At 36.8% G+C, this 23938-nt stretch overlaps 1 protein-coding gene across 2 annotated transcripts in view; it reads right to left on the bottom strand.

The window, feature by feature from the left end:
- Positions 1–778: 778 nt before the first annotated feature.
- STXBP5L (syntaxin binding protein 5L) overlaps positions 779–23938 on the bottom strand; it is a 378355-nt gene continuing 355195 nt past the window's right edge. Inside the window, exons 22-27 of one of the 2 annotated variants that reach the window (XM_024769286.1) lie at positions 23050–23289; positions 11661–12021; positions 7174–7339; positions 4585–4696; positions 2379–2599; positions 779–1798 (exon numbers count right to left, since the gene is read on the bottom strand). In XM_024769286.1, the coding sequence (XP_024625054.1) occupies positions 1757–1798; positions 2379–2599; positions 4585–4696; positions 7174–7339; positions 11661–12021; positions 23050–23289 (1142 nt within the window). In that variant the 3' untranslated portion in view covers positions 779–1756. The remainder of the gene's footprint in view (positions 1799–2378; positions 2600–4584; positions 4697–7173; positions 7340–11660; positions 12022–23049; positions 23290–23938) is intronic. The other variant, XM_024769287.1, reaches the window with a different exon arrangement.

Genomic DNA, 23938 nt, shown 5'->3' with positions numbered 1-23938 from the left:
TTCCTAAGACTTTTGACTTCCAGAATCATATTAAATGATGGTAGCAGACATCTTTATTTTGTTTGCCTCTACTAGCTCTCTGTTGAGTTATAATAGATAATCTTTTATCATGTTAAGGATATTCTTTATTCCTTTTTTTTTTTTTAGATGTTGGGGGTAGGAGTTTATTAATTTATTTTTGCTGTGTTAGGTCTTCGTTTCTGTGCGAGGGCTTTCTCTAGTTGTGGCAAGCAGGGGCCTCTCACTATTGCGGCCTCTCTTGTTGCGGAGCACAGGCTCCAGACGCGCAGGCTCAGCGGTTGTGGCTCACAGGCCTAGTTGCTCCATGGCATGTGGGATCTTCCCAGACCAGGGCTCGAACCCGTGTCCCCTGCATTAGCAGGCAGATTCTCAACCACTGTGCCACCAGGGAAGCCTCTTCATCCCATTTTTAAAAGAGCTTTTAATAAGGAATAGGTATTTGGTATCTGTTGACATAATCCTGTGGCTTATGTTATTTAGCCTGTTGAGTGACAAAATTTCTGTTGTCCATAATGGTGACTAAAGCCAAGATAGCAAAAACACCACCACTTTATAACAATTTTCAATAATAAGTATTGAACCAAAAGGTAATTTCTAATGAAAGCCCTTGTTAATCAGAAATGTCAGAATCCCTTTCCTAAAACATTAACTGAGGTTTTACTGAATCAGACTAAAGAGAATGACCAGTTTGGTCTGTGAGTGTCAGGCTGCAAGAGCACCTTTGAATTGAAGACCCCACTGGGATTGAACAGTAATATACTGTGTAATTGGCAGACAAGGATACAAATGGAGCATTAAAAATATATCACTTTAGAACCTGAAACCAGAGTGAGTGAAATCAGTTCTCAAAGCTAACTACATTGTTCCTGTAAGTCTAGTTTCCCCAAACCTATTGTCAACTCCCCTGCAGAGTATAAGCCAGGCTGAAAAAATGCTTCGAGGTGACCCAACCCTGCACGGTTTGTGACTAAAATTAGCAACTTGAAAAAAAAAAAAAATAGCAACTTGTTCTGAAGGTGATAGAAATGGATATAATTGTGTTAGGAATAATTTACTGTACTGGCAATGTTTGATTATGACCAAGAACTGTGAATAATGTAAAATATTATGGAGAGAGAAGAATGTTAATCAGACTCTTGCCATAAGAATTCAATAATGTCCTAGTATAATGAAAGTTATAGATGAAAAGAAAAGTCTGGTTTTGTTTGTTTTTTCAGTTGGGTATTGCAAATGTACTTGAAATGCACTGATATCTTCTAACACAGATTTTTTTAAATTGTCAGGTGTGGTCCAATTTATAAAAATAGTTTACCATAAATCTTTTTTTCTTCTGTCACAACATGCTTTTTTTTCTTTTCCTCTTAAGATGTTAATTTATCATGCAAAAATTTTTTTCATTAAGTGCATTAATGGTTTTTGTTTGTACAGGATTTTTTCAAATCAGGACTCCCCGTAGTTCCTAAATGTAAATCCTTAGCAAACGACATGCCAAGATGATAGCTCCATTCCACGTGGGAAGAGGCAAATTCAGCCATATCTTGGGGTTTTAACCAGGGTTCCAGCCTTTGGGTTGTACAGTGTCTCTGATAAGTCTCCCTTATGATAACTTCAGATGGACTGTAATGGAACATTTTGTGGAAGAAACTGTCTTCTAGCAGTTGAATAGTGATGCCGGGAATAAATTTGGTTTCCCTGAATAATGGTTTCTCAAAGCAGTCATAGCTTCTTTAGAAGTTTAGAATTGGTACCATTTCTTATCCTTATATTTCAGCATTAACTGCAAAGAAAAAATAGTCACCATAAGATGTTAAAAAATTATTTAAAAGTGCTAATCAAAGCAAGCTCATATTGAGCTAATCATGCATATCAAAATCTCAAAACTTATAAGACTTCCTTTATTTTTTGAAATAAAGTACATATAGAAAGACTTTTTAAAAAAAACAATCAAGCTCTAAAGATTTGCCTGACAGGAAATGATTTTTAATGATTGAGACAAAAAGGGGTGTGTGGACCCCAGCCTCTACTGCCCCTTCACACCTTGTTGGGGGAGATCCTGTAATCAACCTAAGTACCTTTTTAGCAGCTGATGCACAATATAGACCCAGTGTACCAGAACCAGTGGATAATTTTCTTTTAAGTCATCCTCTAAGGTAAAGAAGTATCAATATAGTATTAAAAAAACATTTTTTTCTCCCCAATATGAGGGGAGTTATAATACTTATAATGCGATCCCAGTTACCTTGGCTCTCACACAGGATTACTTTCAGTGACATCTCTGTTTAGGCTTTCTTTTGCAGGACCTAAATGTTTAAAGTTATTACTGTATGAAGATGCCTTTATTTACTTAGGCAGTTTACCTCATGTGCATGTTTGGAAAATGCTTCTGCACTGGTCATCATGCCTGCAGTTTTCTCTTCCAGCTCTCCTAGCCTCTGTCCTCTCTCATCAAGTGCGATCCGTGCACGAGTCAGCTCTCCCATCACCCCTCCGGCAGCACCTTTCATCCCTTCTATACCACCTGGTCCAGGAATGTGCTGTGCGAGGCTGCGTGATGCTTTTCCTGCTGAAGCTTCCCCAACTGGGAGTTCAAGCCATAGTAATTTAAAACATTCTGTCAGTAATTCAAGTAATTATAGTCAAGTTTATCACCAAAGTACTTACATTGAATTCTACTGTCATAACTCTCATGAAGAGACATATTTGTTCCTATCATAGATCTGTATTTGCAGATGTTAGCATTTACCGAAGAAAAATGCCCACGAAAGAAACTGAGAGAGATATTGGTACCATATGCCTTATTGTGTGTGTGTGTGGGGGGGGTGTTCCATACAATATGGCATAATTGCATTTCTTTTTTTTTTTTTTTTTTCCAGTACACGGGCCTCCCACTGCCGTGGCCTCTCCCCTCGCGGAGCACAAGCTCCAGACGCACAGGCCCAGAGGCCATGGCTCACGGGCCCAGCCACTCCGTGGCATGTGGGATCCCCCCGGACCGGGGCACGAACCCGTGTCCCCTGAACCGGCAGGCGGACTCTCAACCACTGTGCCACCAGGGAAGCCCAATTGCATTTCTTGACATTGCTGAATTGGGATGCTCACAATTTTATTGTGACCTCATATTTAACCCATATTAGTGTCTGCTCCAATCTCAGGCCTGATCATTTATTTTAAATTTCTGCCCAAGTTGGCATTCCAACCTTCTGTATTCATCTTGCTGTCAGTCTTTGTAGGCCTCAGTTGTCGTTTTTTCAAAAATCTCTGTGTGTGTGTATGTAAATACTAGAGAATGGGGTGTATGCATGATGGGCATTAATAAACATTTGTAGGAACTTTATTACTTTATAAAAGACTAAAAATTTCCCCATCATTTACAAAGCGCATTTTCACTTAATTTTAATGAAGTAACTTTTAAATATTGAAAAACAGCTATCTTAGTAAAAACAGCTATCTTAGTAAAAATTTAGTGAGAATTCCCAAGGATATAACATTAGGAATGGAATCTAGCTCAATTTTTAAAAAATAAGAGGCTTATTGAGATAAAATTCACATATCATAAAATTCACCACCACCCCTTTTTTTAAAAAATTTTTGGCCATGCTGCACAGCTTGTGGGATCTTGGTTTCCAGAACAGCGATCGAACTCCTGGCCCCGGCAGTGAAAGCTCCAAATCCTAACCACTGGACTGCCAGGGGATTCCCAAAACTCACCCTTTTTAAGTGTACAATTCAGTGGTTTTTAGCATATTCACAGATTTGTGCAACTATCACCACTGTCTAATTTTAGAACATTTTCATCACCCCAAAAAGAAAACTCTGTACCTATTAGCAGTCCCTTTCTAGTCCCTCCTTGCCTCAGTCCCTGGCAACTATTAATTTACTTTCTGTCTCTATGGATTTGTCTATTCAGACCATTTTGTATAAAAGGAATCATATAATATGTGGCCATTTTTGTCTTCCTTCTTTAATTTAGCATGATGTTTTCAAGGTTCATCCATGTTGTAGTATGTATCAAACGTCATTCCCTTTTATGGCTGAATACTATTCCATTGTATGGAAGTACCTAGATCTTTTGCATAGTTAAAAATTCAAGAAAAAAGGAGTTTGATCTGTAAGACCAAATGGTGGGTGAGATATTCTGGAAAATGTATTCTTAATTTATCTCTGAAAATGTTCCCTAGTATCTTTCTACTGCATTTTGATTATTGTTCATCAGAGTTTCGCAGGTAGATTTTTTTAAAGTAATTTATTCCGTACCATTGGTAAACCTTGAATTCTGAATAAATAATCTGTTTCCTAGAAGTAAAGGCAGGCAGATTCAAAAACATTTTTTCAGATTTTAGTAATCAAATGTCTTCACCCTGCCTTGCAGGTATAATCTACCTGCAAATGACACATTTATTAGCTTACTCATTTTTTGTATGAATTGCATGTACTATGAATTGCATGTACTATTAGAATTGCATCTAATATAAAGTGACCAATTTTATTCATGTTTGGTAAACAAATAGTTTTCATGGTATAGAAGCAAAACGCTAGTCTAGAAATAGGTCTTCTGATACTCACAGAGCTCTTCTCTGTCAAATGTTTGTCCACTTCCACCAAACAGTCCTTTGAGAAAGCCTCTGTTTTGAGCTTCTGGTGTCTCTATGGGAGTAAACAAATCTCCTAGCATGTCCTATATCAGATCAAAAGAAAACAGCATTAGACTAAGAGTAAAGTAACAGATCAAAAGATAACATGGTGGCAGGTTAGAGCATGTCATGAAAAGGCAGTCTGTTTTCCATATATTTTCCTGGTGATTTTTGCTTTGCTCCCAGTTCTCTCTGGCCTTTCTTTCTCCATCTCCTTCCTTTCCCTTCCCTTCTCCAAGAACTGACATCCTAAAATTTTCACTTTTCTGCCCTCTTCGTTTCTTCCTTCTACAATTAGAAAGCATGGGAAGCTAATATTCACCCTAGGATTAATTTACACTTGATCAGTGACTGCCAATCTAGACTTCTGATTCTTTTTCAATTACCATAGCGTCTTTCCTGTCCTAGTTCCCTTTCTGGAACCAAGCATGGACTGCCCTATGAAATGGGAAGCCTTTGGTGGTGTGTAGAGAAAGGCTGGATTTATTTTTATATCATATACAAAATAATGAAGTAGCTCAAGATAAATGAGTCAAAGTAGGCAGCTACTGCATGGTGAGGTAAAATTGTTCTTAATATTTGATGTAATTTAGAATGACTGGGGAGATATCTTGTTAGAAACACAGATGCACTGGCTTTATTCCACAGGCGCTAAATCAAAATTTGCATAGATGTGTTCTGGTTATCTGTATTTTTAACTTGCTCTAACTTTTCCTAACTTTTAACTTGCCCTAAAAAGTTTTAACTTGCTTTGGTCTTTCTAAAGCAGACCAAAATTTGAGAACCATTGGTTTGGAGGAAGGAACTTCAACCCAAAGTCAGACCGTTGACCTAATATCAGTTTGTCTGTGAACCTGCAGCGTGACTGTCATCATCATCCCCTTTCACCTCTACTCCCCAGACCTGTGCTCTTCCTCCGAATCCCTTCTCTTTGGAAATGGCTGCACCATCTACTTAGTTCCCCAACCCAGAAATACAGGAATAATTATTAATTCCTTCCTTTCCTTCACTCCTACATCTAATAACCCTCCAATCTGACTGATTACACTTTATAGCCATTGAATCTGCTAACTTTTCTCTCTCCTCACTGTTGGCTGCCTTATTTCAAACCACTATTATTTTTGGCCTTAATTATTTTAAAAAGCCTCCAAATTTTTCTCCCTACTTTTAGTCTTAATTCCACAAAACTAATTGCCATACTGCAACCAGAATATTAGCTTTAATAAACAAATTTGTTAAACCTTTTCAATGACTTGCTATTGCCCTGGGGATAAATGCCAGATTCCTTAACGAGCTTACAAGGTGTTCCAAGCTCTGTTCTTGACTAACTCTCCAGCATCAACCCTTCACTCTCTCCACTTCCCAACTCAGCACTTTGTTGGAAGTTGCCTGAACCTTGGGGCTGTCGCATGCCTCTGCTCTGTCAAGAATATTATTACCTTTTCCATCTCCAGCCATCCATTCCTATGGATAACTCCTATTCATCCTTCACAACGTTTTTCTAACTACCCCTTCCCTTTTGTTCCATCAACCCAGGTGCCCCTCTCACATGTCTCCCCAGCACCGGCACAGCCATATAACAGCATTTTCCAGAGTATTGTGGTTGTCTGTTTACTTATCTCTCCCTCCACACTAACAGGTAGGGACTTGTATCTTGTTTATGATTGTGTTCCTAGAGCACAGCCAAGTACCAGGCATATAAAAAAACTCTAAGTATTTGTTGAATAACATTTATTATTATTTATTTTTAAAGCTTATTATGTTCCAGGCACTGTGCTCAGTGCTTTATATGAATTCTTTCTTAATTCTCACAGCAGTGCTTCAAGGTAGTAGATTAAGTAAAATGGCCAAAGTTATATAAGTGAGCAAAATGCAACTTAAATAGTTCAGAGCTTATACTCTGAACCTCTATATTGTAATAAATGGGTTTTAGTTTTCTTATTTCTAAAATCAGGAGGAGAAACCAATTAAATCCCTAAGATGCCTTTTAACATTTTGTGACCACATTTACTTATCCAAGGCTAGATAGGCTTTTATATTTGTTTCTAGGTTCTGCTTACCGCTATGATCAAAGACAAATGCCCAATTCTAACCTACAGGATATGTATTTATTTTGTATGGCTCTTAATCACAATTAGGATTTCTTTAAAAAAATTTCATTAACTCCCTGAATTGTATGCAGAATTTTTGTGTGTACATACATATTCCCCACCCTGGAGATTTTCATAATCTTTCAGAGGATTCTCCATAGGCAAAAAAACCAATAAAACACACAAAACAACCATTGATATGTATGATCACATTCTTCGCACATCCCGTTTTTTCTTATTTTTTTCTGTGTATATCTGGAACCACACTAGAACTTGGTAGCATCACAATGATGAACATATATTCAAAACATGTTCTAGGGCAGGCATATTTATTGTCTGGCTCAATAATATTTTAACTTTTAGACATCTTTCTAACTTTTTCTCTTTTTACAACTGTGTCCAATGTTTATTCATAAATATGCCTGACCTACCTGTAGATTATCACACATCTCTTGGCTGTATGTTAACCGCTGAATTTCAGTAGGAGAGACAAGGTATAATGCCTGTCCTTCATTGGTAAAACAAAACGTCCGTGCTATCCTCATGTCTGTCAGTGGCAAATAATTAACATCCAACATTGGGCGAAGACTAGGTAGGCTGAATGGAAAAAAACAAATCCACATTTCATTTTCAAGTTGTTAGAAGCTTTTAATTTCTTCGTATAAAATGTGTAGATCCTTACATAAAACGATACTTTTTATACCACAACTTTACGGTTGTTTCTTTATCCTCTTGAATTTTCAATGGTAGTAAACTAGACTTTCACATAAAATCATATTCACAAAAAATTATGGGCACAGTTCTTCTATCTTAATCCACACAGATACTTAGCAAATGTCCTTGAAGGATGGATTAAACGCAGTGGCCAGCAATTTCAAAATGCTTTTTGGAGCATTTCACAGGTTCCTACAGTACAGTTATAATCTTTGATTATGGCAGAAACACCACAGCTAGAAAATGGCTGCCTGCATACTTGGTCTATTGTCTCTTTTTAAGGCAGAACTCCTGGGTCTGAGGAGGTTATACACTGATGAAGTGGGTCTTGTTCACTGTGCCTGGGAATGGAGTGGCTTTGCTCCCCATTCCTTTACTTCCTCTATACACAGAAAGTGAAAATCACCTATGACTTAGGGCACCTGCACTGAAGAGGTGATTAATAAACAAACATGGCTGGGGGCTGTAACAGAATTAGTTACAAATAATAGATCAAAATTTGCACATCCAAGCTAATACCACATCTCAAGTGTCTTACTGATTGGCTCTATGCTTACCCTAATGTTGTAGTCAAATGATTCTACTTACATATTTATAAAAATGTACTTTTGGATACTGTCACTGGAGCCAGATTTACAAACTACTAAAGAAAACCAATCTCAATGCTTTTAAAGCACATCTCTAATGCCAAAAAGAGAAAAATAAACTTGTAGTTAAATCTCAAGCTCTGACATCATTCTACTGCTTGTAGCGTGCACAAAGATTTTAAATTAACCCAGATCATAAAACCAGCACCTTGAAAAAGAAGTACTTATCTCTCTTATCACAGTAGTTTGTAATTACAACTTAAGCCCTAGAATCTTACCGTATAAAGTGGGACCTGAAATCTGTGCTATAGGAATAAGTTTTTCATGAGGTCCTAGCGCTGTGCTGTCCAATATGGTAGCCACTAGCCACATGTGGCTATTGAGCAGTTGATATATGGCTTGTCTGATTTGAGATATTCTGTAAGTGTAAATCATATACTGAATTTCAAAGATTTAGTATGAAAAAAGTATATTAAAAATACATGTGATGGCGTCTGAAGTAACAAAGATCCTTAGGATATGAGTCCAAAACAAACTCAGTTAAACAGACTTCCATTCATTCCGAATAATGGGCTGTGGTGGGGAAGAGGTTCCTATGGACTTTCCTGGTAAGTTGTGTTGTCTATGTAGCATAATAAAAGTAAGCCAACAAAATACAACAGGTGTAATCACTTTTGGTAGGAAAAGGAAAGAGTAAGTCAATTGCTAAGGTCTATGAAACAAGTACTCTTAAAGATGAAAAAAAAAAGTTTTTTTCTGTGCAAGGACATTTTTATAAGGAAATAGTGTCAGGTAACTAAAGATGGTTCCCACTAAAAATGGCTCTCTCAGCCCAATTTGAGAACTTTATACATAGATAAGCCTCTTGCATCTCTCTCTACTCTTTTCTAGGTCTGGGTACATTGGCACATGAGCAATCATACCTACCTAGCAACTATCTGAAAACTAGGACTTGAGGAGATTGGGCTCAGTGTAGTTAAGTTCTGCATTGGAAGTACGGAGTCCTAACCACTGGACTGCCAGGAAAGTCCCATAGTTAAGTTCTGACAGGGTCTGGAAAGATCTGGGAATATGCTTAGCAAGGTCAGGAGCATGCCAATTTGTAGACTCCAGTTACTCAAGCCACATGTTTCCTAGCCACACCTTACACATTACTAAAATCATGTCAAAATCACCTTTCAAATATTTTTGAGATCCTCATGAACACATAAAGAGTTTCCACTAGGACATAATATTAAAGTAGTCATCATCATGTAAAACAGCTTTTACAAAGGGCAGAGACAGAGAGATCATTTTATCTTTCCTATTGCTATGACTCCTGTTGCTTTTTAAACTCTTGCTTTTCATTTCTCAAGAAATTCCCCTCCTCATAAATGTAGATGTAGCATGTATTCATTTAAGTAGAAATTAATTTTCAGATGTACCATTTAAGAAAAGAAGACATACTAAAATTTTGCAAAAACAGGGTAAGTAGTCACTATCAAGCTAAAAACTCAATTGCGAAATAACATTTTTGAGTGACTAAACGTGAGCCCAGGGGAGTGTATACACACATTTTTTTTTTTCCCTTCTAAACTAAGGCATGTCTAGGAGTTAAGTCGTTATTTTCAAACAAGACTGGAATGGCCTTCAGAAATCTTTAAAAAGAGCTTGAGAAAGAGAAACCAGATGAAGAGACAAAGAGTAAGAAATATGTAAGAATGAGCAGGCCGTAAATGATTTTATGTTTTCAAAACTTTCTCCTTCATTAACTACTTCTTGGCTTACAAATCTACTCATGTCTCCCCTATTAAGTAAAATATAACAATAAAAACACTCTCAAACACCCAGGTTTGCTCTCAAACTACTTTCCTGTCTCTCATCTCTCTTTTTACCAAAATTTCCCCAAAGAATATTGGCCATTGAAAATTTGAATTTCATATACTTTTCACATATCATGAAATACTATTCTCTGATTTCTTTCAACAATTTGAAAATGTAAAAACCATTCTTAGCTTGCAAGCTTTACAATATCAGATTGGGGGGAGGGCAGGGTAGATACGGCCTGGGGCTGTAGTCTGTCAGCCCCTGATCTATGCCACTGCCTCTTCTTGCCCCCTTGAAATTTAGTCTTACCTCCGCCGTGCTCCTAAGATTTGCTTTCTCAAAGATCACTAATATCTAGGTGCCTGATCTAGGGTTTTTTCTTGTACCCAAACTCTTTGACCTTTCTGCTCTGACTACCTCTTGACCATCGTTTTGATACTCTGCTGTCCTTTTCATTTCATGAAGTTCTGCTACTCTGATCCTTTTCCTAGCTCTCTGATGACTTCTCAATCTCCTTTGCTGGAGTTTCTTTTTTCTCCTCAACATAAATGTAGACATATGCACCCCTCCCCCCCAATTTTTGTCCTAAGACCAGCCTATTTCTCCGCTTTTTTTATAGTGTCCTCTTTGATGATTTCATTCACTGCTACAACTTTAACTAATGCATTTACGTAAATGGTTTCCAGAGCTTTATCTTCCATCCCTATTTTTTTAAGAGTCCAGACCTTAAATTGCTGGCTAAACTTCTGCAGGCTGGCATATAAGCACCTCACATTCCAAGCATTCATTCTCAATTCATTCCCAAACTTCTCATTATCAGTCTTTCTAAATTCTGACTTTCTTATCTGCTAATGACCTCACTATTATCCAAGTTCATGATAAAACTTTTTAACCTTTCCTCACTATTATCCAAGTTCATGATAAAACTTTTTAACCTTTCCTCACTATTATCCAAGTTCATGATAAAACTTTTTAACCTTTCCTCACTATTATCCAAGTTCATGATAAAACTTTTTAACCTTTAAGTTCTTTTCTAACCCTGAGATTTAAAGACCTCCATTACCTTTCACAACCAGTTGGTTTTACATTCAGCAAATTTCCCTCAATTATCCCTCACATCTGTTTCCACCTAGCCTTCAATATAGTTACGACTTCAGTTCAAAAGCCCATCCAAGCTCTCCCTCCATGTATATTTCTTAATGCATACCTAGAGCAGGTTAAAATAAAATGACTTTTAGTATACTGTTCAGTGTTGATCTCACTTTTTCCTAGACTTGCAACCTCAGGCAAATTTGTTAACATATGTAAAATGGAGGATGCAAATAACACTTTATTTTCCTATGTCCTAGAAAAGTTATAAGGATAAAATTAAATTCTGTATGGAAAATTCTTGTGTGTACTATGAAACATAGTAAAGGTAACAGTTCATTTCTTTTCCTTGTAGTTTATTCATCTTCATATATCCTGTGCCTAGCGTAGCATCTGGGAGATAACGTGCTCAATAAATGTTGAATGAATGTGTGAATGACTGGAGAATCACTCTTTCCTTAGATTCCTTGATGTCAATTAACATATTTCATTCACAATGCAAAGCATTTTTAGCAAAAACAAAAAACAAAAAGCAAACAAAAACAAATAAAAACTCAAAGTCTCCTCAAACTTTTGAGCAATAAAACATTCACAAACATAATGAAACAATGATCTCAGGTTGCTTCTTGATAACATCTTGGCACATTACACATATACTTTTCATAATTGTACCTTGTTTGCACTGTTATGATTACCAGATAATTTATAAAGAAGGCAAGTACCTCATTATCATGATATGCCCATTGGCACAAAAGCATGCCAAGCAGGCACTGTTACACATGACCACCACATCTGCTTGCAGTATAAAAGATGTCTCGGTGATGTTATGAACATAGAGGCAAGTCTGAGAAGGCAGTGAGAAGACTTTGGCTTGTTTTTCTGAGCAGATTATTGTATACTGATGATCTCCTATTTCTTGGGATGGAGAGGGGCAGTTCATGACCAGCTTTCTTCTCCAAGATTTCTCATTTTCATCTATGTTGTTTGGATCCCTCCAGACTTCATATGGTGGTTGCATTAATCTGCCAGTTCGGTCCATACAGGAGAATGTTAGGACAGCTCCTTTCAATGAGAGGAATGTACCTATAAAAACAATTTCATATCACTGGCACATGAAATTCTAAAACAGCTGCTATTCATCTATGGGTGATAAACGTTTTATATTATGATAATTCATATCTATAGTGTCATAATTTTGCAGTATTATACATAAATCAGTAGATTTGTGAGTTCGTCAGTTGCAATAACTTGGAATCATAAAAGGTAGGGTCTAAAAGGAGTCTAAGACATCAACTTGTCAAATCCTCTCATTATATTAATGAGAAAACAGAGACCCAGAAAAATGATGAGACTTGGGTCAGGTCACATAGCAAGTCAGTGGCTGAGCCTGGACTAGAACTCAGGTTTCCTAATTCCTAATCCAGTTTCCTTTCATTATACTATATAGTATTCATTAAAATACCTTTTTAAAAAGCAAATTTTAGAAAATTTATAATTTTAATTTATTGAATAACCAGCTGAAAAAATAATGCCAACTGATTCCACTTCTTTATTTTATGGACTCATTCACTAGAAAATGCTATTTTTCTTCTTCTGAAAATGAACACTCAGAATATTTCATGAAATTTAAATATCTAGAGTTCATGCTAGCAATTTTGATTGTATTAAAAAAAATCCAAACTAGCTTTGGCGTTTAGGCAGGCTTATGCATCTTTTATACAGAAAAATGGTTTACTCACCTAGGATCTCCAAGGTTGAATATCCATGCCAAACTATTACCTATGGGTGATTTTTACCAGTCCCAGAGACAAGATACTATGAAGCTTAGGAAGTAACTTGGGGTAGACTGACCTTTGGACATTTCCAGATTCTCCCCTAAGCAGCGCCCTAGCAGCCTTTTCTTTCCTTTCTCCTTTGACATCATGTAGAGAGAGTAAGGAAGTTATCCCAGGCTGATATACCTCAGGAGTGTACATGTACCAGAGACTTAGGAAGGGTGTTATAAAAATACATTCCATTTAGAAAGTACTTTATAAAGTATTTAAAATTAAAAATAACATGTTTAGATGATGTAACATGATTTTTTAAAAAAAGCTCAGTAAGTCCAAAATATAGCCGTTACTATTTCAGAAATACACATTACAAAGGAAGCTTAAATTTAAGGACTTCTATAGTAAGATATTAACAATTCGGTCTACAGTAAATAATTCACCAGACAATTAATGAGGATTTTCCTCCTAAAAGAGGTCTTACTGGCTAGAAGTGTACCTTCTCCAGCTTTCCAAATTACCAGTCTTCCCCACTAAAATCTTAATTCATTCAATCAACAAATACTTATTGAGTGAGGGTTTACCATGTGTTCTAGGCTCTGTTTTAGGCACAGGGGAATAAAATAGTGAATAAAACAGATAAAAATCCGTACCTTCACAGAACTAACTTTCTATGATAGAGACAGACAATATATACGATAAGTATATATATGAGATTAGATAGCAATAAGTACTAAGGAAAAAATAAAGCAGAAAAGGGGATAGAAATTCTTGGAAAAGGGTGTGATTAAATTTTAAATAGAGTAGAAGATGTTAAGGACTAATGTTTGTTCATTTCCCCTCCCCAAATTCATATATTAATGCCCTCCCCCCCTCTTCCATTGTGAATGTATTGATATTTGGAGATGGGCCCTCTATGGGAATATTTAAGGTTAAAGGAGGTCATAAGGGTAGGGCCCTGATCTGATAGAATTGGTGTCCTTATAAGAAGAGACACCCAGAAACCTAGCTCTTTCTTTCTCTCTCTCTCCCTCTCTCTCCCTCCCCCCTCCCCTCCCCCACACATAAGAAAGGTCACATGAGTACACAGTGAGAAGGCAGCTGTCTGCAACCCAGGGAGAGAGCTCTCACCAGATACCAACACTGCAGGTATGTTGATTTGAGACTTCCAGTCTCCAGAAGTGTGAGAAAATAAAATTCTGTTGTTGAAGTCACCCAGTTTGTGGTATTTTGTTAAGGCAGCCTGAGCAGATTTATACAGAAGAGGAGGCTTCTTTGCATTGTACTGTGGAATTAAGGCTCAGGAAACCAGCACAAAATATTCTGGCAACTGTGATTACCCTTTATCTCTGATCCAAGAGTCTCACGTCTTCTATCAGCATCCATGAAACTGGCAACTTAAATTTATTAGCTTGCAAGTAAAGTAAAATCTCAAACTATTCACAGATCTTGACCTTCTGGAGCAGTTACGGGCAGACTTATAGGAGATGAGATCAGAGATAATACGGAGCTAAGTCATGTAGGTTCTTGTAGGACACAGTAAAGACTTAGATTTTTACTTGGTATGAGATGGGAAGATTTTGAGAATAGAGTAATATAATCTAATTTCCATTTAACAGGATCACTCTTCGTGCTGGGTATATCCTAAAGGGAGTCAAGGTTGGAAGAAAGGAGAGCAGTTAAAAGGTTAGTACAATAATTCAGGTGAGAAATGGATAGAGGCTTGCTCAAACCAGGTGGTAATAGTATAAAGGGTGAGAAATGGTCAGAATCTGAGTATATTATAACGGTCAAGCCAACAGAATATGCCAATAAGTTGGGGTTAGAGTGTGAAAGAGATACAGTGGTCAAGATTGATTCTAATGCTTTTGACCTGAGAAACTGGAAGGATGGAATTGCCATTAACAGATATGGGAAAGACTGAGGGAGAAAGGAAAGGAATATTAGGAACTCAGTTTGGGACGTAAGTTTGAGATACTTATTAGACATCCAAGTGTATGTCATATACCTATAACTGGATACCTATGTCAGGAATTTGGGGATAGGCCAGACTGTAAGTATAAATATATGACCCATTAGATTACAAAAGGCATTTAAGGTAATGAGGCTGGCTGATTTCATGTAGGGCTTGAATATAAATAGAAAACAGAAAAGGTTTAAGGAGTCTGTCTTTGAGCATGCTGGTGTTTTAAGTCCAGTGAAATGTAGAGGAGCGAGCAAAGGGGACTGAAAAAGAATGGCTATAAAGGTGGAAGAAAACTAGGTAAATAAAGTATCCTGGAATCTAAGCGAAAAGTGCAATGTTATAAGGTAGGGAAAATGGTAAACTGCAATATGTTGCTGATGTGTCAGGTAAGATGTGACTTGAGAATTGACCATTGGATTTAGCAGTGAGGTCAGTGATGACCTATACAGAGCTTTTTGTTGATTGGTGTGGGGGAAAGTTTGATTAGAATGCACTCAAGAGAGAAGGGGAGAATAAAACTGGAAATAGTGAATATAACATAACTATTTCAAGGAATTTTGCACTAAAGAAAAAGAAGTGAAATGGGGCATTGTAGGAGAATAGATTCAAGGAGGGTTTTTCTCTTTTAATGGGAGAAATAACAGCATGTTTGTATGCTGATCTAGTAAAATGATGAATATTTATTATAATTATATAAAGGAAACAGGAAAAATTGCTGGATTGACTTTCTTGTGTAGGTGAAAGGGAGTAGAATCTAGTGTACAACTGGAGACATTCACCAAGTCAGGAGCTTACAGTTTAGTCACAACAGGAGAAAAGGTAGAGACCATGGAGATACAGACAGACAGGTTGGTAGACGTGGTGGCAGCTGCTGAAGTTCTTATCTGATCGTTTCAGTTTTCTCAGTGAAAGAGGACACATGGTCATTAGCTGAGATTGAAAACAGTGGAGGAGGTATGGGAACTCTGAGGAGAGTGGAGAAAATATGTAATTATTGTTCAAGAGGGTGGACAGAGGACTACCCAGCAGCACAGGAACCCACTTGAGGTTAATGATGATTTATTTCAAAATGAGACTTTTTAGTCTGGTTATATATTCTCCAGCCATATCCAGCTACACAGACACAGAAATAAAGTAGGTAGAATTAAATTTAACCAGGATTGTGATTAACCATATTACATATGTATGATGTTATGATTTATGATAAATATCCATTTGGTCTTTATTCCTGTTTCTGGCACAGTGCTCTAAAATCCTTGGAATTTCCTGACAAGAGCAACACAGGTGTCTTTCATTTTGTTAATTAGGTGATTGGGGGCCTCACCTAAGGATAGGGGCTTCTTGCCAGGGGAACCAACCAGGTGATTAGAGGGTTAGCACTTTCAGCCCCACCCCCCTACTTTTGGGGCGAAGAAAGAAGCAGATTGAGTTCAATCACCAATGGGCAATGGTTTAATTAATCACACCTGTGGAAGGAAACCTCCATTAAAAACCCAAAAGGCGGGGGTTTGGAGAGCTTCCGGGTCGAGCAGGCAGAGCTGTGGGAGAGAGCTCTTGGAGAAGGCATGGAAGCTCCACGTCCCATCCTACGTTCCTTGCCCTAGGCATCTCTTCCATCGGATGTTCAGCTATATCCTTTTATAGGAAACTGCTAAGCAGTAAGTAAACAGTTTTTTTGATTTCTGTGAGCTGCTGTAGCAAATTAATTGAACCCGAGGAGGAGGTTGTGGAAACCTCAGGTCAGAACAGGTGACTTGGGATTGGCATCTGAAAGAGGGGGAGGGGACAGTCTCATTGGACTGAGAACTTACCCTGTGTGATCTGACACTATTTCCATGTAGTGTCCGAATTGCGTTAAATTGTGGAACACCCAGCTGGTGTCTCAGAGACTTGCTTGTTTGTGGAGAAAACCTCCACTCATCTGGTGTCAGAAGTGTTGTGAGTGTGGTAGTCGTGTGAAAGTAAAGGAAACGCACAGGAGAAACACGGAAGGAGGAAGGACTGGCTTTTTCCCTATACAGGAGGAAAGAACATTGTTTTCTCCATCCCAGCATGCAAAACTGCATTTGTACTATTATCACCTGCGGCTTATTTAAAAGCAAATTCTCAAACTCCATCCCAGACCTACTGAATTAGAAACTCTGAGAATGGTTGTAACAAACCCTCCAAGTGATTCTGATACAGACTAAAGTGATGGCTACTGGGATGGATAATCTTTAGGTGTTTTCTCACTCTAAAATTCAGTGATTTAGTGGTTTAGTTCAAATTTCCGTATCATTGATGAGAATTTGTTGTCAAGACAATCAAGATAAATTAATGTGAAATTAAATTTAAAAAGATAAGTGGGCTTTTCTTTGTTGAGAGATTTTTGATTACTGATTAAATCTCCTTATTAGTTACAGGTCTGTTGAGACTCTATTTCTTCATGATTCAGTCTTGGTCGGTTATATGTTTTTTTTGATTACTGATTAAATCTCCTTATTAGTTACAGGTCTGTTGAGACTTTCTATTTCTTCATGATTCAGTCTTGGTCTAGGAGTTTATCCATTTCTTCTAGGTTATCCTATATATTAAGAACTATATATCTAGATCATTGGATTTTCCCAAAGAAGTACATTCTTTTAATCTCTCCATAAAAGAAGGGAGTCTGGCAAGAGTTTGAATTCATGACAGTAGCATGTGACAAAAGGGTATGTGAAATATCATTTTTTTGATAGTACCTGTAGAGAATTTTATTTTGCTTTTTTAATTCAATGAATTTTTAAAATATCTAAAAATCTTAATAGCTTCCCACGTGTCTAGCTATTAAGGGCTTAGACAGATTCCTTGCTTTATTCAGCAGTTTCAAGTGACAGTATATCTACTTTGGGGAAAATAGAATTGCTACAAACACATTTAATACAACTAGTAATAAGAACTGTAAACAACTAATAGAGCTGCTACCTATAAGTGGAGTGTGTATATTTGTTTTCCTGTATTAAGCTGTGATTATACTTCAGTCAAATACAATCATTATGCTTGAACTATATTCTTACTGTATTAGTTTTTAAGATATAATGCATGAATTTCACAAATATGTTTGAAATATACACATCTTATATGGAAAGTCCCTAAACTAAATACTTGCATAGAGCGAAATTTCTCATCAAGGTTTAGACTTAAGATGAAAAACTACATCCTTCTCATTTGATCTCCAGACAAAACCTATTAACTAGTTTCATATTGTATCTGTGAGATAGCACATTCACTCATCTGTACATTTGCATAAGTTAATTGTTCTTCATCAGAGAGCTAGATTTTAAAGGAATTAAATGCTAGCAAGTAAGTTTGACATAGGGAGTGGGCTGGGAAAAGTCTAGAGTAGAGGGTAAGTCTAGGAGATATTTCTTGTCAGCAGGCAAAGGACAACACAAGAATACTGTAAGAAAAAGAATAAAGGCAAGAAGATCATCTCTGATATACTTTTGCATATGAAAACAAATATATCTAAGCTTAGATGATATGTAAACAAATATATCTAAGCTTAGATAATATGTAATAAAAAACTGAATTAGTAAGTTAAAATCATATCCTTAGTATACAAAAAGGAAAATCTAGAGAAAATGAGGTAAGTCCATCTACACAAATCTTTATCTCTTACATTTTTAATTTTTCTTTATCAGCCCTTCTTTAAGTGAGGCATGTGTTCATGGGTTTTAAGTTTGTGAAACTAAAATATTTTAACCACAATCAAGTTAAACTCCTTTCTCTTTCCACTGTAATTTTCTTCCAGTTAAGTGACATTGTAGTGAATAGGCATTTCAGGAATCTGGACAAGGGGAAATTAAGATGGGGGTACATCTAGAATTTAGTAGACTTGTGTACGTGATTCACAATCACTACCATGTCTAGGTTACTGAAAGCCTTTTAGGTTATAGGAATGGCTGCTAGGAAAACTCCCACCACCCTGATGCAACTCAGCATTAATCTGACATGGAAGTGCAGGGCTGAAGATCATATTACAAATTATATATTATGTCAATATTAGAAATATATAGATAATGTAGAAGAAACAAGATTTGAAATTTGAAATGTCTGGATCCAAGAGCTAGTCTGTAGAAAATTCTTCCAAATCTTACAGCTCCCAAGAAACTTGATACACGTTTTCCAAAAGGGAAGTGAGGAAATAAGACTGGTTGGACTAGAGAGCTGGTGCTGGGAAGTAGCAGGAAATCAGATTAGAAAGGTAGAACAAAGCTGAGCTTATAGAGATCACTGATTTCCACGATTTTCAAGAAATTGCTTCTATGGGTAAGTGAAAGGTATCAGAGAATATGGTGTATAGAAATTAGGTGATGAAGACAATATTGTAATAAGACCAGTACAGAGGCAGTAAGTAAAGGGATCAGAAAAGAAACGGAAGTGATGGAAGTCATCTAGGTAGTATCATGGCACTATTAACAGAAATGGGGAGAAGAGCAAGAAGAAATAGTTCAGGGGTAAAGAGAATGAATTTATTATGGAAAATCTTTAGTTTAATCATGAGTTTAAATCTCTAGTTTGATGAAGCATGAAAATAATTTTTTTTACAAAGCAGTGATAGGCACTTCATGTGGCAGGATTGGTAATTACAGAATAATCTGTAGCTGGTAGCACAAAGCGTTACATGGAAATGAAATACAATTTAAAGTGAGTCTCAAAAAATTAGAGGGGTAGGAAACTTTTGGAGGTTATAAATAAGTTTATGGCATAGATTTTGGTCATGGTTTCATGGATGTATACTTGTCTCCAAACTCATCAAGGTGTTTACGTTAAATATGTGCAGCTTTTTATATGTCAATCATACTTCAGTAAAGTGGCTTTAAAATTAGAATCTCAGCAAATTTCTCAAAGAATTATGTTGGAGAGTAAAATTTCTAGGGGCAGAAGTGTGGAGGGGGAGATGCGACAGAGAAGGGGGAATGTTTGCTGGTGGCATAATTTTCATTTATCTTCACCTGTATTTGGATTTTTTTACAATTAGAAAATTTAAGCACCAGCGTTTGAGATAAAAAAGCATACCACATCACAATTTTTTTTTTTTGTACAAACAAAAACCCCACAGATCTAGGAAGTCTTTTCCAGCTCCTTAACATGGTTGTAAGGCCCTCTAATCTTCCCCTGCCTGCTTTTCCAGCCTCAACTAGCACCATTCTATCTCTAGGCTTTGGCTGTGCCACGCTCTTTTTACCTCTAGGTTTTTACTCATGCTGCTTTAAATTACTCTTAAACACCAGTACTGTGCACAGCTCCCTTCCAAACCGGTCCCATTTCAGACGGCTGCTGTGTTAGAGAGGTCTTCCCCAAACCCCCGCCCCCCATGCTGCACAGTATTCTTTACTGTCCTGATTGTAATTTTCTGTTTACTTTTGTTCTTCCCTACATATAATCTGGGAATACAGATCATTCTGTGTCCTGATCACCATTGTATCCCCAGTGACTAATTAATTAGTATGAGCTTGGGAAATGTATGTTGAATGAATGATGAATAAATTTCAAAATAGATTGTATTCAACTTTGAGGAAATTGCTAGACTCAGATAAATTTTGCTAGGCCAACTGATAAAAGGTAATTCAACAATGTTTTGATGGTAAGAATGCCTTCAGAGCCTGAGAACACGTTGCCCACTTTAGCACTGGCAACAGAAGAGGGAAATGCCTCCGATTCCAAACCTTTAAAAATGGTTCCCATAATCTAGAGCAGTACTGATAGGGCAGGGACTAGTGGAACAGTGGAGACTAGTGGAGAGTAGATACTGGAAAGAAGGTGAAGAAGGAGTCAGGAAGTGAGATGTGAGGAAGAGGGGACAAGTTTTCTACTTTAAATTTGAATTGGCTTTCTGTCATCTCTATAGTTTTTCTTTTCCTTTCTTTTTTAAGTTCTATCAGACTATTCCACTTGCAACCCTTTCTTGTTGTAGTATGTATTGATTGATTGATTGCTGCGTCGGGTCTTAGTTGTGGCACCCGGGATCTTGTTGCAGTGCACGGGCGTGCTGGCTTCTCTCTCTAGTTGTGGTGCACAGGCTCCAGAGCACGTGGGCTCTATAGTTGTGGCACTCGGGCTCTCTAGTTGTGGCGCATGGGCTCAGTAGTTGCGGCGCGCAGGCTTAGTTCCCTGCAGCACGTGGGATCTTAGTTCCCCGACCAGGGATCGAACCAGTGTCCCCTGCATTGCAAGACGGATTCTTAACCACTGGACCACCAGGGAAGTTCCTCTATATTTTCTTATGAAACTCCACCTTCCTTTTTTCTTTTTATTGTCATAAATTATGGCCTTCAATTAGGCTATTTCTCTTTCAGTGGTTAATTATAAAACAGATCTGAACCTAGACTCATAGTTTCCTCCCTTATAGGTACAATAGACTTAATTTTTTTAGAGCAATCTTAGGTTTACAGAAGATTGAGCAGATAGTACAGAGAGTTCCCATATGTCCCCTTTGTCCTTTCCTGTTATTAACATCTTGTATTAGTGTGGTACATTCGTTACAACTGATGAAGTGATACTGATATATTAACTAACATCTTGAAAGAATGGAATACTGACATAGAAGCTTGAAGATAGCTTCTCATTATCTCTCTTTAAATGGATAAGGAAAGAGTACGCAAATATTTATGAACCAGATGCCAGAATATTAAGTTAAATATATACTTATTTTGTATTTTGCCATCATTTTAAGTCTAAATCTATTTGCTAAGAATGTTGAAGAACTTTCTTATAGTACTGAGAGATCCATTAAATTAGTTCCAGACACTTGTTTATTTCTATGCTTGTGGCATAGAAAACCACATATGTTAGAAAATCTCTTATTAGAAAACTGTCTTTCACTCACAGTTGTAAACTTGTGTATACAGGAGTTTGATTTTTACCTTTAAATTTGAAGTATACATGGCATATATTAGGTATCCAATCTGTATACAAATTTATTGAGTTAAATAATGGATTGAATTAATACTTAAAAATTCATTTTGACCTTACTGATCTGGCTCTCTCTCAACCAGTATAAGAGAATTATACATATTTCCTTAAAATTAGAACTATAATAAAAGATATTTTCTTATTGTGAAATATGTTTACAATTAAAATTTAGTGATCCTAACAGATTAACTTTTAAAATACGGTGCATGTTATGGGCTGCATTTTGTCCTCCCCCACGCCAAATTCATATGTTGAAGGCCTAAACTCCATTGCCTCAGAATATGACCATATTTGAGACAGAGCCTTTAAAGAGGTGATTAAGTTAAAATGAGGCTGATAGGGTGGGCCCTCATCCAAACTGTCCAATGCCTTTCTAAGAAGAGATTAGGAAACATGGGAAGACACCAGGGGTACAAGCACACAGAGGGACAGCCACGTGAGAATATGGTGAGAGTGTGGCCAACTGCAAGCCAAGTAGAGAAGCCTCAGAAGAAACCAGCCCTGCCAACACCTTAATCTTGGGCCTCCAGAAGTGTGAGAAAATAAACTTCTGTTTTTTAAGCCATACACACACAAAATACAATATGTTTATCTGAATTTGCCTCACTAGTAGAGAGCTGACTGTTCTACCTACAGTAAGTTACAATCCATCTATATGAATTTAGCATACCAGTTAACAAAGAAAACAGAACTCTATCTAACCTACCATGCCATATATGTGTTCTTTTAAAATAAAATCCCTTATCATATATATTAATAAAATTATTTTTACTTAAGAAATGTTTTTCAGATAACTTTTACTCTCTTTTCTATGTATGAAAAAACTATTGATCAGAATAAATTTTAAAATACTCAAAGGAATCTCTTCAAAAGGAAAAAGACAAGTCAAGTAGGAAGAGAATACAACATATACTTTAGCAACAATACTCATAACGTAGGTCAAATTCTCTAGGTACTAGGATAAAAAGGGAAGAAATTGTGTGGCATGGCTTCAAAACAAGATGGGCACAGATTATCAATGAATTCAGAAAGCCACCTCAAGTCAGACTGCTTCCAACTTAATCATCTGAGTTCTTTAAGGATGATGTAAAACACTCATAGGCTCTGATCTGGCATGTAACTTTGGAGAAATGCTTCAATTCATTAAAAATTTTAAACTTTCGCTTTAAGGCTTTCCTAAATGCTTTTCAGAAACTTATTTCCCAAGGCATTGTTTAGGTTGGGAGTTCCACAATTTATTACCATAGAAATGGTTGACTATTTCACCCTGCAAGTAAGCTGCAATACTTGGGACAGTATATGATTTATAAAATTCTTAATAGTTCCTATTATACAGAATACTTAAATCTTTGCTCGAGATCAATACAAATTAAATGTTTTAAAATACCATATATTTAAATTTGAAAAAGTAGCAATGAAGGAATAAGTAAAAACTCTTACCACTTGGCAATACCATGACTGGCTCTGTAAATCTTTGTTCATCTGCTGAAGGTAGGTTTAGGGAGATGATTAACACCATTCCCAGACTAGTTCCAACAAACAAACAAGGGGAGATAGTACAGTCATTTTTCCGAACAAAGGACTCCATGAAGTATAGTGCTGTAATCGCTTCTTTAGAATCTTTGTCAATACTGGAGATGCTAGAGCTTCTCGAGCGATTATAGGAATTTTCTCGACTTTCTATGGAAATTTTAAAAACCAAAAATTTAGTTTTAGTGTGTTTCCAGAACAAGTAAAGTCAAACTTAGTAAGTGAAACCCAAAATTATGGGGGAGAAGTAGAATTTGATTCGTTGTTAACTGATCTGTAAGGCAGTTTATCCAGTTCACCAGCTTATTTTGAAGATGAAGAGACAAGTCCAGAAGTGTAAATCATAAACTTAGGAAGAGCTGGAACTAGACCTTGAGTCTCCAGAGTTCCAGTCCACTGTGTTTTTCTCTCTACCTCACCTCACAAGTTAGTTGAAATTCTCTAATCTAGAAAAAAAAGATGTTTAGTCTAAATAGTTAAGGTTACAAGAACTTCTGGTGCAGTTTTAATTATGCTTCCCTCCTATCTCTCAATTGTTGGAAGTACTTCTAATGATTTCTTGACAATCCCCACTTACTGACAAACATTGTGGCTACTTACCTGAAGGGTCACAAATGTTCTGTAGTAAATACATTCCTCTGATTTTGTTATATTTGGAGTAATTAAAATTGTAAAAATCGAACTATTTATATTTACACCAAGACTAAAGAGCAAATGTTATCTCCCTGAACTAGTTACAAGCTGCCTACTTTGAATCCAAATACAGTCTTGGCTTTGCCTAGGGCCAAATACAGAGTCG

This window comes from Neophocaena asiaeorientalis, unplaced genomic scaffold (assembly GCF_003031525.2).
Source record: "Neophocaena asiaeorientalis asiaeorientalis breed wild unplaced genomic scaffold, Neophocaena_asiaeorientalis_V1.1 scaffold671, whole genome shotgun sequence".
In the NCBI taxonomy this organism is placed as follows: Eukaryota; Metazoa; Chordata; class Mammalia; order Artiodactyla; family Phocoenidae; genus Neophocaena; species Neophocaena asiaeorientalis.
The sequence above is the reverse complement of the archived record's forward strand: the minus strand, read 5'-3'. Positions and strand labels throughout refer to the sequence as shown.